The sequence below is a fragment of the Schistocerca serialis genome, chromosome 1 (genome assembly GCF_023864345.2).
Source record: "Schistocerca serialis cubense isolate TAMUIC-IGC-003099 chromosome 1, iqSchSeri2.2, whole genome shotgun sequence".
Taxonomy (NCBI): Eukaryota; Metazoa; Arthropoda; class Insecta; order Orthoptera; family Acrididae; genus Schistocerca; species Schistocerca serialis.
The window spans coordinates 80,810,384-80,826,356 of record NC_064638.1 but is presented as its reverse complement, the minus strand read 5'-3'; the positions used below and the strand labels follow the sequence as shown (position 1 = coordinate 80,826,356).

Sequence of the window (15,973 nt, the reverse complement as noted above, 5' to 3'; positions counted from 1 at the left end):
TTCCGCATGCTCGTGATGTCCCTACACGATATTAGGCAGGCATACCAGTTTTTTTGGCTCTTCAGTGCATATCAGAAAAGTGGATTTTGTGGGAAGAGTCGAATAATGAATTCGCAAAGTAAAGGGTAGCTCCCTGTCATACAATGTGCAAACTGCTTGAAGTACTCAGAGCTTGACAAATTTGTTACTGGAGACATACTTGTTGAAGATGTTCTTAAACCATGGAATCTCTGCATGATCTGCCCATTAACCATTTCTTTGCCGGCATTTGCTGCGTTGTGTCAATTTTCTGGCACTCACAGGTGCATGTTATGCCATTGTGGTCCTCAAGACACTAGTTCCTGTTGTAGTTTGTATGCAAGTTCCAGTAAATCATCTCTGGCAGCCTGTGCTGCCTCCCTACATTATTTTATTAGAAGTGTTTCCAGTGGTACCTCCGTTTCAGAAATTTCCGAGTCCTGAAAAAAAGAGCTAATTAAAAATATACAACATATTATGTAGTTATTTAGCAATTCCTAGACCCAACGCATTTCAGCTGCCTATGACTGCCACAGAATGGAATTGTGTGACATAACAGTTTAGTAAATCACAGCAGTTACTAATTACAGATTAAACATGTTTACTGTACAATTAATGATGTACACACGCTGTTTACAATGTATGTCTTGAAGCTGTAACTACTGTAGCATACTGAATAGAACAGTGAAGCTGATTGGAAGCTAATATGGATCTTATGTATATACAGAAAACAGTTATAATAAAAATAAACATGTATGCTCACTGGACAGCTGACCTGATCTCATTTGTCAATTCTGAGAACTGATAAAAGTCAAATAAACACATCTGCTTACTATCTTGATGCTATGTTCTTCAATTTCCTCAGCAACTGTGGACAGTGAGGAACTCCCTGAAAGTACCACATGATACTTCCATACATATCGTCCAGCTGGCTTTCTGATTTTGTGTTGTTGACTTCTTTCAGTTATTTCTGAATATTTGTATTTAGTAAACTGAATTTCTTTTTATATTGTCCTTAATAGGTGATGGATAAATTTCTTGATAAAGTTTTAAGAGTACATTGCAGTCCTGATTTTTCAAGTCTTTGTTCATATATTCTTCATATTTCACTTTCTAGAATGCCTGAAGCAATCTATAAACAAAATAAATTACTGTAGAAGGGGGGGGGGGGTAGGTATTGCTGTATATATGCCATAAATAATTCAACCTTCTGAATGAACAAATAAGCGGTTGCAATGCTATTTCTCTGCACATAAAAATGCTTAACGTTGTTTGTTTCTACAGTTAATCACTGAATAAGTATTATGTATGTAATCATACTACTCACTTGACTGCACTTCACCAAATGATACGTTGCCTGTATTTTCCTGTGTATTCATATTCATATGATGTTGCTGGATTTGTAGCTAACATGTCTGCAAATCATGAAGGCTCAGTGGAACTGCCTTTTATTGTGCACTACCACTGTTACTCATTACAATATATTGAGTGAGCAGCAATATTTTTAAAGCACTGCAATCTTCTCCAGTACATTGCACAAACTTTCAACACCGCTCTCAGATGGTCATTTTTATTGCACAGTCTTCAATATTGCAGAATAAATATTGAATGTGTGAGACCCTCTTGAAAATTACTTTTTAATTTGACTGTCTTGCAAAATTTATTACAGTTAATTGCTAGGGTTCAGTGTTAATAAATGCACAATACATTCCTTCATTTATTGTGAGCTGCTTGTGTATTGAATATTCATAGACTGCCTCATTTTACTTCTCAAAAGGTACTGGTTTCTTGTCATCTACATGCAACAATGACTGAATGCATTGGTACTGCAGTGAGCTGTGAATAGACAATTGTCACACACTGATAGTAAAAAAAAAGGTTCTTAAAATGAACAGCAGCATGCTAGTTTGACTACTTATGCTTTACAAATTTCTCTCTCACAAAAGTAGTGGTTATCTAGTAGGATATGTACTTTGGCTTTACAACTGTATCTTCTGTATCACAATAGATAGACGATAAGCAGAGTGACAATGTCCTGCATTTTATATTATTACAATAAAATGTCTAGCTAGAAAATATTGGTTACTGAAAATTTAGACCTTTAAACTGAGCAGAGGAGATAGTGCATGACGATATTTTCTGGCTTCTGTTGCTCTCCAAAATCAATACACCACCAAAACTGACGAAGAGAAAAGAGACAGCCCCCTCATAAAAATTTACTAGTATGTCGCTCCCTTTGCAACCAAAATTTATTATACTCGCATGTAATGGAAGAAGACACATCTGTGACTGTCGACAACCAGTACACCACGGCCCATGATGCTAGAGGAGCTCAAAGGAAGAGCTCAGCTGCAGTATGTGCAGTCGGTAAGGAATTTGTATAAGTATTGCCTATTAATAGATTATATTTTTAAACAGTCACAGCATTCCTTTCTCCGCTCACTGTATTTGTTTTGCAAGATTAGACTGCTTTAGCAGTCAATTTGTCTGCTAATCTCATAAAATTGTAATGTGTTTCATGATTTTTCAGAGGTGAAGTGTACTCAGGCAATGACCAGTATGCAGGTGAGCCATCAGGGATGTATCATCATCAGCAGCAGCAGCAACAACAACAACAGCAGCAGCAACAGCAGCAGCAACAGCAACAACTCTACTCACCATCTGCACAGCAACAAACACAGTATGAGGTCACTCAGCCACAACAGCAGCAGTCAGAACCTAGTTTTGATCAGCAGTACGAGCAGCCAGCTACTCCACTTAACATGAGAATCCGTGTTACTCGTTCACGAGCACGTAGTGCAAATGGTAGGTCTCAGTCTCATTACATTTTTTGCAGATGGTACTGTTGTTGTGTTGACTGGTCCCAGTATGTAGAACATCTGTGACTGAATCAGATAACAAAATAATTGATAGCTGATTGTTTTCAAAATAGCTACCTTAGCAATAACAAACCAGAAAGTCAGCTTGGTCGTGCCATGTGTCTCATCCACTGCTATTATAGTGCTCAGCGGACAACAGTTGTGGCCATCAAAGTAATATTTGTGGTTATGTTACCTCATGTACTTTATTCTGTGTAAAGAATGTCTGCAACTAATAGTGAAAGTGAGCAGAAAAAGCCAAAACAGTGCTGCAGGTTGAGAGGAAACATAGAAAGGAGTTCAGTACTGAACTGCACAGCTGCTGCTATGGTTGATGTGCAGATAAGAGCAAACTGACAGCTCCACCCCATTGCATATATATCAATCACACGGTCACTCTGATGTTCAACAGAGGGCTTCCAGTCTCTCCCATTTATATGCTGTATTCAAAACTAATAGTCAGAAACTTGTCTTTCATTTGGGTGATTTGTGTTAAATTAGTAATTTACTCCTCATTTCACTTATTGGAGTACAGCTGCTACCTTTTAGTTTTTTAGCTGGTACTTCTAATCATTCACATAGTAAGGGGGCACTATGACTAATGCACTGGATGCACACTTGGTTGGGGGGGGGGGGGGGGGGGGTGCAGGATCCAACCCACAACTGGCCACCCAGATTTAGATTCTCTGTGATTACTGAAATAACCAAGATGATTCTTTTGAAAAGGGCGTAGTCACTTTCCTTCTCCTTCTGTTCCATGTAACTTTAATTTCCTGTCTCATTATGATGTTAAGTCTTTTTCTTCATTTTTTATATTTTTTTTAATTTTTTTAATGTTCTTTCTATTTTGTTTTGCAGACATTGTCTCCAACTTTCATTTTTCATCATATTTCTGAAAAATGCCTGTTATAATGCAGTAAAATATTTCTGGTTCAATGGAACATAAAAAAACATCAAATATCAGTTTCATTGCATAATGATTTGGTGATGTCATGTATGAAATCATATGTGCACAAACAGGAAGAGAACAGAACAGTACACAGACAGAAGTTCTTTTGTGGCTACACTATTTTTTGGAATTTCAGGTGTGGTGACAGACCAATATATAGTGTAGCCCGAGACCTACATTGGGTTGGAAAGTGACAGTTTGATTGGTAGTTGGCAAGCACTATCTAACATTTCATATAACCCAATATCTGTGAATTCTGTAGTGCATTTCGCGTGCTGTATTTTTCTAACTTACCTTAGTTTTTGTGCATGAGAAGGTAGTGTTTCACTATATTTTTTCATTATTTTTTGTGGAATTTTTACCGCTTAAAAACATGTCTGATGCATAATGAAACCTTCTTGTTGCCAGTTAGTGTCTTTGTTTCTACATGCATAACAGTATTACATGTTATCATTCAATAGTCTTTTTTGTTATTATTCTGTTTAGATGTAGGAATGATGATTGGTTTTACTGTTGCTTTCACACTGTAGGTTTGTAGGGGAAAAAAAATTGTTTATCTCTCTATTGCAGTCTACAGGAGTTTGAAGGGAGCTGATTGACCTCTCTAACGCTTATTTCCTATGAAACAGTTAGATGCCTAACATTTTCAACTTAACGTACAGTTAATCTGCGAAATTGGACAATTCAGTAATATGCCAAACTAGATTTTGTTTCTCTACTTGAGCATTCTTTTTCATTTATTTATTTACAGTTTTTTCAGTTATCTATTTATCTTTAATTCCCGCTTGTTATTCTAGAGAGAGATTTTCTTTAATTTCTGTGAGTTTTTCCTCCCAAATAACTGTGTACCAAAGACATTTTTGCCAGGTCTTGAATCCAGAATAAAGAATGTTCATGACACTTAAGTGAGGGATTGCAGTGCTTATATTATGCTTTTAATTCACAAGCACTAGTGTGCTATTTATCAACAGTCATTCTGACTTAATATTCTACAAAATTTCAAATCTTACTTAGTAATTTCATGGTAACAGTCATTCCATTGTGCCATACCAGCTCTTGCAATACATACAAGATATCAGTTCTTTTCTAAGAGTAAGAGTGCACAAAATTTTTTAACCAGAAATTTTAATTTTAGCCACTTTTGTTAAAATATTCATTCTAAATTGCGTTTTTTTTCCCCCCTCCAATTTCACAAATGACTAATGTCAGCCATTGACTAGTGGCTAGAGAGAATTTTTCCCAAATAACAATTGTAAATGCTTCAAAAATAAATCAGAAGCAGTGTCCATGAATGGATTATGATGGGTAGAAATTAGAGCTATTCTGTATAAATTATAAACATAGATACGACATTGTGAAATCTGTGAACAGTGTTTAAAAGAAGCGTGCACCGAATGACAGAGGATAATGAGTTTGAAAATTGATTAGAACAGTAATCAGATGGAGTAAATTATTTAACAAAGGGAACAATAGATGGTGAAAAAGTAGTGAACAGTGCGAGACACCTGGCTGAAAATGACTTAAAAGTTCATGGTGCCCTCCATCGGTAATGATGGAATTCAGTATGGTGATGGTCCACCCTTATCCTTGATGACAGCTTCCATTCTCGCGACATATGTTCAACCAGGTGAGGGGAGGTTTCTTGGGGAATGGCAGCTCATTCTTCACCGAGTGCTGCACTAAGAAGAGGTATCGATGTCTGTCGGTGAGGCCTGGCACAAAGTCGGCGTTCCACAACATCCCATAGGTGTTCTATAAGATTCAGGTCAGGACTCTGTGCAGGCTAGTCTATTACAGGGATGTTATTGCCATGTAACCACTCCGCCACAGGCCATGCGTTATGAATAGGTCCTCAGTTGTGTTGAAAGATGCAGTCACCATCACCGAATTGCTCTTCAATAGTGGGAAGCAAGAAGGTGCTTAAAACATCAATATAGGCCTGTGCTGTGATAGTGCCACACATAACAACAAGGGGTGCAAGCCCCCTCTGAAAAACAGGAGCACACCAAAACACCACCACCTCCAAGTTTTATTGTTGGCAGTACAAACTCTGACAGATTATGTTCACCGGGCATTCACCATATCCACACCATGCCATCGGATCGCCACATTGTGTACCGTGATTCATCACTCCATACAATATTCTTCCACTGTTCGATCGTCCAATGTTTACAATCCTTACACCAAGTGAGACATCATTTGGCATTTACTGGTGTGATTTGTGTCTTATGAGCAGCCGCTCAGCCATGAAATCCAAGTGTTCTCACCTCCGGCCTATCTGTCATAGTTCTTGCAGTGGATCCTGATGCAGTTTGGAATTTATGTGTGATGGTCTGGATAGATGTGTGCCTATTACACATTACGACACTCTTCGACTGTTGGCAGTCTGTCAGTCAACAGACGAGGTTGGCCTGTATGCTTTTGTGCTGTATGTGTCCCTTCACGTTTCCACTTTACTATCACGTTGGAAACAGTGGACCTAGGGATGTTTAGGAGTGTGGAAATCTTATGTACAGATGTATGGCACAAGTGACACCCAATCACCTGACCATGTTCGAAGTATGCGAGTTCCACGGATTGCCCCATTCTGCTCTCCCACAATGTCTAATGACTACTGAGGTTGCTGATATGGAGTACCTGGCAATAGGTGGCAGTTCAATGCATCTAATATGAAAAATATATGTTTTTGGGGGTGTCTGGATACTTTTGATCACGTAATTTGTATATACATTCATTAAGAAAGAAGAACTCAAATTGGAATAAAACAGGACAAAAAAAAAGTATTTTTGATGTATTGGTAATTTATACTTTTTATGATAGGGATAGATGTGTCAAACAATGAATGTAAGAAGGGTTTGTCAGGAATAACCTCTTTTTCCATCAGTCTACTGACTGGTTTGCTGCGGCCCGCCACGAATTCCATTCCTGTGCTAACCTCTTCATCTCAGAGTAGCACTTGCAACCTACATCCTCAATTATTTGCTTGACGTATTCCAATCTCTGTCTTCCTCTACAGTTTTTGCCCTCTACAGCTCCCTCTAGTACCATGGAAGTCATTCCCTCATGTCTTAGCAGATTTCCTATCATCCTGTCCCTTCTCCTTATCAGTGTTTTCCACATATTCCTTTCCTCTCTGATTCTGCGTAGAACCTCCTCATCCCTTACCTTATCAGTCCACCTAATTTTCAACATTCGTCTATAGCACCACATCTCAAATGCTTCGATTCTCTTCTGTTCCGGTTTTCCCACAGTCCATGTTTCACTACCATACAATGCTGTACTCCAGACGTACATCCTCAGAAACTTCTTCCTCAAATTAAGGCCGGTATTTGATATTAGTAGACTTCTCTTGACCAGAAATACACCTTTAAACTTAGGATGATACTATAGAAATGCGATGAACTTACAGCATTAAAGACACTATAGTCAACCTAAAAAGATAGTGATGATCACAGAGAAACAGCAGCGCAGCTGGTGTTTTGCTGGTTAGTCCAGGAATGGCAGTTTGATTTTGCTCGTTGCTTATTATACCTGAAAATACTTACCATGACAAAGCATCATGATGATATGCCTTGTGAGAATGGCCAGTTTCACCATCTCTTTACTGTGAAAAGAGGTGACTCAGCAATCAAAAAGGAAGGGAAAACCTGCCAGTAGAATTAGCCATTTAATGGTTTGTCAAAACAAAGGATTGGCTGAAATTGTTTGGTTAAGTGAGTGTGTATTTCATTACAAATTCAAAGATTCAGGATTTATTCCGTAGATGTTATTACTTTTTAAAGATGTTACCATGACTTTCACTGCCAAAACTATCCGTGTGACAAATTCCAGTTACACAATGTGTTCGTGTTGGTTTTTTTTACCACATGTAAACACAGATGAATTTCAGGTGGTAGAAAGTGTATTGCATCATTGTGGATGACTTTGATTACAGTGTTGTATTTGAAATACTGTGATTTTCAACAGTATTATAAATATACAAGAATGTGTATTACACACGAACTATTCAGTATGGATTTTATGTAACGTGATAGGATGAGGCATAGCAGTTTCAGTCACATTGGTAACAAAATTAGTTTCTATACCTGCAAGGAATAGCATTTCTCAGTATCGAAGATTAATTTTGAGGTTGTGATGAAGTAATTATTTTTTCTGGTGTGAATAATTCTTTTGGAAAAGGAATCAAAACTAGTTTAGCTTACCATAGTTCTTCATAACAGTAATATTACTTGGTTTTACATAAATGCTTACTTGCGTATGCTTTTGTGTTCAGTCTCATAAAATAAGTGTCTGATTAAAAAGTGGGGAACTGTGAAGGTATTAAAGGTAAATGTTTTGAAAAAGTGGGAGCAAAGTGTTGTTACCCATAAGTTGTATTTGCTTGTATAGGTGTGTGATAACTATTTAGTTGTTCCTTAGAGATAGAATTTTCTTTATCCCCCCCTCCATTGTCAAGTGGTGATTGTCATGTGATTGCTACTGCCATCCTTATGCAGCTCTACTGCCATCCTGTAATGCCACTGGTGCTCATGCCAGCACCATTTACAGTAATGTTTTCATTGCAAACCTACCACATCTGTTTCAGCCTTCCAGTGACCGGTACTGAGCTGCACTTCTTTGTATGCCACTGTCTTGTAAGAAATTTTTATCTCAATCACTTCGCCTTGCAACACCAGGGGATACACAAAATACCAGTGGGTGTGGATAGTTTTATGTGACGTAGACCATGCTTATTCTTCAACAGTGCCATGTAGAATTCAGGTGTGTTTCCACCTACAGTATCCTGAAAAATCATCGGTAACAGAACATGCTCTGGGAAATTAATACTGAGTTACATATCTTCGAGACATCTGTTATTAAACAGACAAATGGTTTCTGGGCGAGCATATGAAAGGAGCAATTGAGATAAAATTTTCTGACAACAGTGTCAACAAAGATGGTGGCCTGGAGCCAAGCACAGTTTAGAACCTGCATATCGGAAGTTTGAAGATGTAGTGGTGATTGCACAATGAAAACATTACCATATACGAGACATGTTCAGAAAGTAAGTGTAGTAGACTTTTATATTTTTTAGAGAAAGTGTATTTGAAAAATAATTACAGGATATTGTTGATACGCTTGTCTACTATTTTTCCACATAATCATCATTCCGTTCCGTGAATGTGGTGAGCCATGGCACAACCTTCTTTATGCCCTCCTCGAAGAACTCCCCGTCTCACACAATGAAACTCTTTGTGCTCTTGCCTGTTGCTTGAAAATTTGATTCCACTTGTGTGTGCATTAAGGGAGAGGAAAAAATGATGACCTGAAGGTGCTAAAATGGGAATATTGGGGGGGGGGGGGGGGGGTTTCAAAGCATCCCAATCAAATAAGTCTGAGATTGCCTTGATAGTTGTGGCTGTGTGAGTACAGGTGTTGGTGTGCAACAAGCACACTCCCCTCTGTTTATTTTGAATGCTCCTTTTGAGTTTTTTATAGGATGTCACAATATCATTGTGCTTTCATGACCACCCTTTCAGGCAGAAATTTAACCAAAATGATGCCTTTTTGGACCAAACCACTGAGGCCATGATTTTTTGCTTAAAATTGTGATTTTGAATGTTTTGGTGAATGTTGAAGTGGTGTGACACCACTGTGACAACTGTTTTTTCCTCTCTCTTTTTTTTTTCTCCCCCCCCCCCCCCCCTCCCTCCCCCATCATGTAATGAGCCACCCACATTTCAACTCCAGTCACAGTAGAGCTCAGAAAATCCTTACCTTCCAGTTCAGGTCTCACACACACACACACACACACACACACACGCACACACAAAAACCTCACGAGAACTATTGACCCAATTTTTCTTGTGCTACTCTGTCAGCAACTTTGGGACCAATCTGGCCTGCATTTTCTAGTATTGTAACGTTTCTGTGAGTGTCTTATATGTGAGAGCTCTGAAGAATTATGGAACTATTGCAGAAATTTCATCCACTGTCAATTGCCGGTATTTTGATTTCCCCAATTTTTTTGCATCAACTCACTGGTCAGGATGGAAAATCTTCCATTCCACTGTTTGTAATGAATATTTGTTCTGCCACCAGTGAATTCCCTACACTTAAACACACTCATTCTCTTCATAACATCTTTGCTGCACACTGTTATTTCTTCTGCGACTAAGGAAGTTCATCACAGCATGTCTTTACACACTTGGCGGGATTTTGTTACTGACATCTTTCGCACAACTGGACACTCCAATGTGAATTTACATACTACCACATTCCTTCGATGCTTAGTCCAGTCAGAAGATCCCCCTCTATTGCTCAGCATTGCCAGCCCTAAAAAAAAAGCCTGTGACAGTAACGGTACACTTATTTTCTGAACACACCTCATATGGTACTGGAGTGAGAACCAGTGATGTCACAGATGGCAATGCACCTATATAAAGACAGCAGCAGCCACAACTTAACGGTAGCCGAGAAGCACTCGAACAAAAGCTTGTGGACATTTAACCACTTCACTCTACTGGAAGCTTGAGAAAATTTTGTCAGTATGTATTGCTGTGAAACCATTCATTTGTACATGATTGTTATGTATCCTACTGAAACAGTATTGTTAGTACTATCTTCGCTATACTTGATAATACAGTAATCTTTTGTTCCGTAGCTGCAGCAGCTGCTGCCGCTGCTGGTATAACTCCATCTACACCAGTTGCTCCTCCTCCACCACCACCAAAGCGTGTGCTTGCAAGTGAAGAACCTAGGAGACGTCGACCTGGCCGCAAACCCATTTCAGAAATGCTGTCTGAAGATGAAACGTGTCTCTATTTTGTGGTCCGTCAGGGCAAGATATCACTCCAGGTGACATATGTGTTGGATTTTTTTCTTTGTGCATTTTAATGATGCTTATGTGATTTATCAAAGGCTCATGGCATTTTTCTAAATAAAAAAGTCTACTTATAGCTGAGGTGACTCGGTTTGTAATTGTAGGAAATGAGATTTTTTTGTGATATAGGTGATTGTGGATGACTGGATCGAGTCTTACAAGAGCAATCGTGATTCTGCCCTGCTTGCATTAATGCAATTCTTCATCAACGCTTCTGGTTGTAAGGGAAAGATCACACCTTCCATGCAGTCCTCAATGGAACATGCTGCTATCATCAGAAAGATGACAGAGGAGTTTGATGAAGTATGATTACAGTTTTCGGTAATTCTTCCTTAAGGTCATTCCGTTCAACTTATAAATGTACATTTTAATGCATTCACTTGCAAGTTTGTTCCTTAAATGTACTGATGCAGAGTATTGCAAAATATGATGCTTGCTTAATTGCTCATCTGCCCGTATCTTTTGTTGTGTATTTAAAGCTTGTTATGTTAGGCATATTACCTGTGTAATTACTGTTACTGAATTATTTATTCACAGAATTATTGTAATATTAGCTTTTAACCATTTTCATTTATTTTGTATTTGCTGATAATTTTCATAGTATTTCTATCTGTCCGCCTTACGCTGTGTGGTTGATAGTATGAGCTTTTTTTGTGTTTTATTTCATACTGTATATGTTTTATACCTAGTACGCTATTCCAGGGTCAATAATAGCTGACATTTCAGGAATTGCTTCCATATATTTAACTCATATGTGTTACATTGGCATGAATTATATTTGAAATGACAATTGTAATTTATCTGAGGAAGGTGAGAAGGTGTCTGTTCAAAATATTCCATTATTCCATACCTAGAAAACTGTGATGATGGCATCTAACAAATTAACTTTTTTTTTTTTTTTTAACTGATTCCCAGCTTGTTTGTACTATTGAGGGAAAGGGGAAAAGTAGATATAATTTTTAGATATACTTTCAAGCAAATGATTACTGAAATAGCATTTTAGAGTTTAGAATTAATTCAGAATATAGTTGTATCCAATAAAAGTAGCAGTTTCCAAACATATGCTGTCAGAACAAAAAGAATACATTGCCACCTAGCTGGATAACCAGGAATGTGTTTTTTTAGGCATTCAACAAGTGAACCAAAATTACAGCATTAGTGGCATCTTTTAACTGCCACACATTACTTAAATTGCTTTATGGCTGTTCTTTGCATAAATAATCAGTTTTTCCAACTCTCAAATTAATAACTTTATCTCTTAGGCTTAGCTTCAAAATCATGCTTCCCCACTGAATCTTCTGTCTCATTTTTCACAAAAGGCCATACAGTTCTCATATTCCATTTTAAAGTCAAAGAGGATAGAAAGTGCATTTTTGTGATTGTCTTTGAAACCTTGTTTTCAAAACATAAATTTATAATTGGTTTGCATTTCACCCTTTGTCCACATATAGACACATTGACATGGCTCTAAATGGCACACCTGTGTAGAATGAAGAAGACTGTGCTGAATTTGTGTTAATATTCTGCATCTTGTTCCCTGTTTGCAAGGCTTGTTCCCGTGGTTTACATTCTTTTGTACACTCTAATAAGTTGCCAGCAAGAAGAAATACTTGTATGTGGTTAGAATTGTCCATGAATGACCTTTCTCTCATCTTCTTTTCTAATATCCGTTGCTATTTGCTGTGGGATGCTGCTTTAGTAGTTCATGATAATCAGATTGAAGTAAATAGCAACATTGATGACTCGTGTAGCTTGGGTAATTGTGTAGTGCCTCACACACTGGTGTCACATCCATTATTTGACTTGTTCAGCTGAGCAGAACAGCCTTTTTTGATGCTGAGCGCTCTTAGCAGCTGCATTACCTCCAGAATGTGTCGTCTCCGAGTAGAAGATGATCAGCCTATCCTGATCTGGTGTAAGATGATCCCTGACAGTTGCAGAGTAGGCTGACTGCATCAGCTTTGCTTCCTACTTCAATCAATCAGGTGAAGCCATTTTGTAAACATCTCTAGGGCAATGCATCAGTGGTGTCACAGTTATGTAGGTGACTATTGTTTTTGCCTGCAGCCTTCAGTGCTACACATCTGAAAGCTGGCAACAGCACTGTTAGCTGTCAAGAAGCTTCTTACACAGACGTGACTGCAGTTGTCCTTCTTAGATGCTGGTATTAGACAAGGTTGGCATGTAGATTTTAACCAGGCTGGAAGTAGGTGTACGTAATTTGATGGCAGGGGTCCAGAGTGACAGCTACTAATATATTGCTTGGAACACCTGACTGATAATTAGACCTGTTGTTAATATATTGTACAGCAGAATGGAATCATCAACCCGCAAAAACTAGAGAAGTGAAATTTAAGAGTTATTTCAAATTGCCTTATAATATATATCTTTACTTCAAATTGAAGGATTTTATGAACAACTGAACAAACAGAAAAGTACATTTGTACACTTTGGTCTCCTAGACTGACAGTGTAAAACCTTATTGCCTTGAACACTGCTGTAGTACTCATTTATTGTGTTACTGAGTTTACTCATTTTTTATTGATGTACTTACATTTTTATCTTGAGTTACACCGTCCTGAAATGTATACTTTTAATTGTATCATCCATCTACTCCAAGGAAGAATGATTAAGGTTCCATTATTTATAATTGTAGTCTTGATAATGTAGAAGATTATTTTCTTTACCACTTGTCTCTTACTTGCTCATGTAAGGGACAGGTCATTTTCTCTTCCAGACACTTTTTTTCCTTTTGTGTGATCCACTTTGTTCTTTTCTTTTATCCTGAAACAGATGAATATTAATATTGGAAGGGATAAAGATAACAACTCACCATACAGTTGAGGCATTGAACAGTCGACAGGAACTTGAATAAGACTGAAAACATTGCTAAGCTTCTGGGCAACATTCTCTTTCAAAGCTAATTGATAAGGAACACACACTTGCAAACTACAGTGGAGCTGCAGCACAACGCAATTGGGTTGAGGGGCTGCTTTGTGCAGCTAGTAAGTGGAGGAGAAGGGGGCAGATCTAGGATGTAGATGCAGCCAGGGGATGAGATGAGACGATAATGATGATGATGATGATGATGATGATGATGGGACACCAGGGAGCTCAAGCAAGAGGTAGTTGTGTGTGGCACACGATTGTGAGATGAGAAGGGGATACATGAGAGGAAAAGAGATACTGTGGAGAGAAAAGTGTGATTATAAGATGAGTTAAGAGGGGCCAAGAGGCCAGGGAGGGGAAAGGGGCAAGTGGGCAAGTGGCAGGAAGATTGCAGGGTAGAAGAATGGGTTTGTAGGGACAGTTCCCATTACCATAATTTAGAAAAACTAGTGAATTTTTTTTTTTCGGGGGGGGGGGGGGGGTGAAGTATCGAGAGGACACATTCCTCTCTCATACGCTTGCTTGCAGCCATCAGTCCATCAGCCACACTTCCCTCCCTCTCCTCCCTCCGCATGCCCACATCATTCCCCTCTCACAACCCCCCACCCCACCCCCCTCCCACCAGTATCAGCAAGGAATGTTACATACTGCAGCCATGTCCAGACCTGTAACAATACATACTTCTCTGTTAATCAGATACTGAAAAGTCCTGAGTGATGTACAAATAATGGAAGAAGTATGTAATTTTTAGTGTGCCTGTCAACTGCTTAGCCCCACAACTGTGTCAAGTTGTTAACCTTTACTCCTTCCATTATCTTTAACGATTTCAGATTGAAAGTAAATCTCTTCAAAACATCAAGACATTAGCTTTGTTCAGCAACATGTACTGTCAATTCCACGTAATCTTCTTCCAGATAAGTGATGACATGTTTTCCTACTAAATAGTACGGTAGCGTAGTTTAGTCTCGTGTTGCTTTTCGGTACTAGTTTCACTCATCTACAGCAAACTTTCAAGAATATTCTTTCTGTCAACTTATTTGAATGGAACGGTTCCTGTAGTGATTCTAAGTTCGTATGAAAGCTGACAGAGTTAGATATTTGTACCGTGTATCTTCAAGAATACGGTAGTGTTGACTGGTATCTTAGAGATGGAATGGTACACCTTTGTTGGAAGTTTAAACAGTGACAATTGCTGGCATTTGTGTATGCTTGTGGGTAGTTGACCGTATACAGCTGCAGTTTGCAATACAAGAAGTGGATATGGGAGATGGGAATTACATTGATTTATGGTCGATGGAGAGGTTCTGTATAAGAATAAAACAGTGGAATGATCTAAAAGTGCTAACTTTGTGAATCTCATGAGGAAGCTTGTATAGTGATATTCCTAGATTTTTGTCTAATGACTCCTGAAATATATGGGCCCAAAAGTTATAGACATCAGATTTACTAGATGATAAGAGCAAACTTTATAACATGGACCCCCACAACTGAAGGTATGCATTCTTGAAAAATAAACTGCAAAGAGCTGTTGTATGGTTCTTTAAGAGTATTATCGGTTTTACAACATGAGAGTTGAATCTACAGGTACATCTTAATGAAGGAGAATATCACATGAGAGATTAAGAAATTATAATTTGTCTTTTGAAATGACAAGAATCTGGGGAGAAGAAAATATAAAGTGATGCACAATACGTAATTCACAAAAGTGATTCAGAGATAGTAGTAAAAAATCAAACAATGGAAAATCCAGGACAGAATGTAACAATACCAGAGAAGGGAAGTTGCTACTTACCATATAGCACAGATGCTGAGTCACAATAGGCACAATGAAAAGATTCACACAATCATAGCTTTCGGCCATTAAGGCCTTTGTCAGCAGTACACACACACACACACACACACACACACGTCTGCAATCTCAGAGAGCTGAAACTACACTCTTTGAGACTGCAGACATGTGCGCAAGTTGCGTTTGTGTGTGTGTGTCTACTGCTGACAAAGGCCTTAATGGCCGAAAGCTATGATTGCGTGAATCTTTTTATTGTGCCTATCATGATTCGGCATCTCTGCTATATTGAGAGATAGTCAGATTATTTGTTTTGAAAGTTGAATGCATTTGATGCTCCCTCATTCCCAGTCAGGTTATAATAAATTCGTTAAACTAATGGTGATAGTCAAAATATAAAACAAGCAGGTCAACTTTAAAAAGAACAGTAAAGTTGTAAAACCAGGAAAAGGGAGGACGCTTTTGTGGTTGTCTTCTTCATTCTGCTTGTTTTAAATTTTAACTGTTGTAATTATTTCAGTGAATTTATCAAAACCTGACTGGGAGTGATGGAATGTCCAATGTGCTCAACTTTTTCGTGTAAATGATTTGCAAATTAGTAAGTTGATTAC

The 15,973-nt window shown here is 38.3% G+C and overlaps 1 protein-coding gene across 2 annotated transcripts in view; it reads left to right on the top strand.

The window, feature by feature from the left end:
- The window catches only part of LOC126462196 (cohesin subunit SA-1), a 154,665-nt gene that overhangs the window by 26,648 nt on the left and 112,044 nt on the right, over positions 1–15,973 (top strand). For both annotated transcript variants that reach the window (XM_050096057.1, XM_050096056.1), the window contains exons 3-5: positions 2,549–2,823; positions 10,469–10,662; positions 10,817–10,990. In XM_050096057.1, coding sequence (XP_049952014.1) covers positions 2,549–2,823; positions 10,469–10,662; positions 10,817–10,990 — 643 coding nt within the window. The remainder of the gene's footprint in view (positions 1–2,548; positions 2,824–10,468; positions 10,663–10,816; positions 10,991–15,973) is intronic.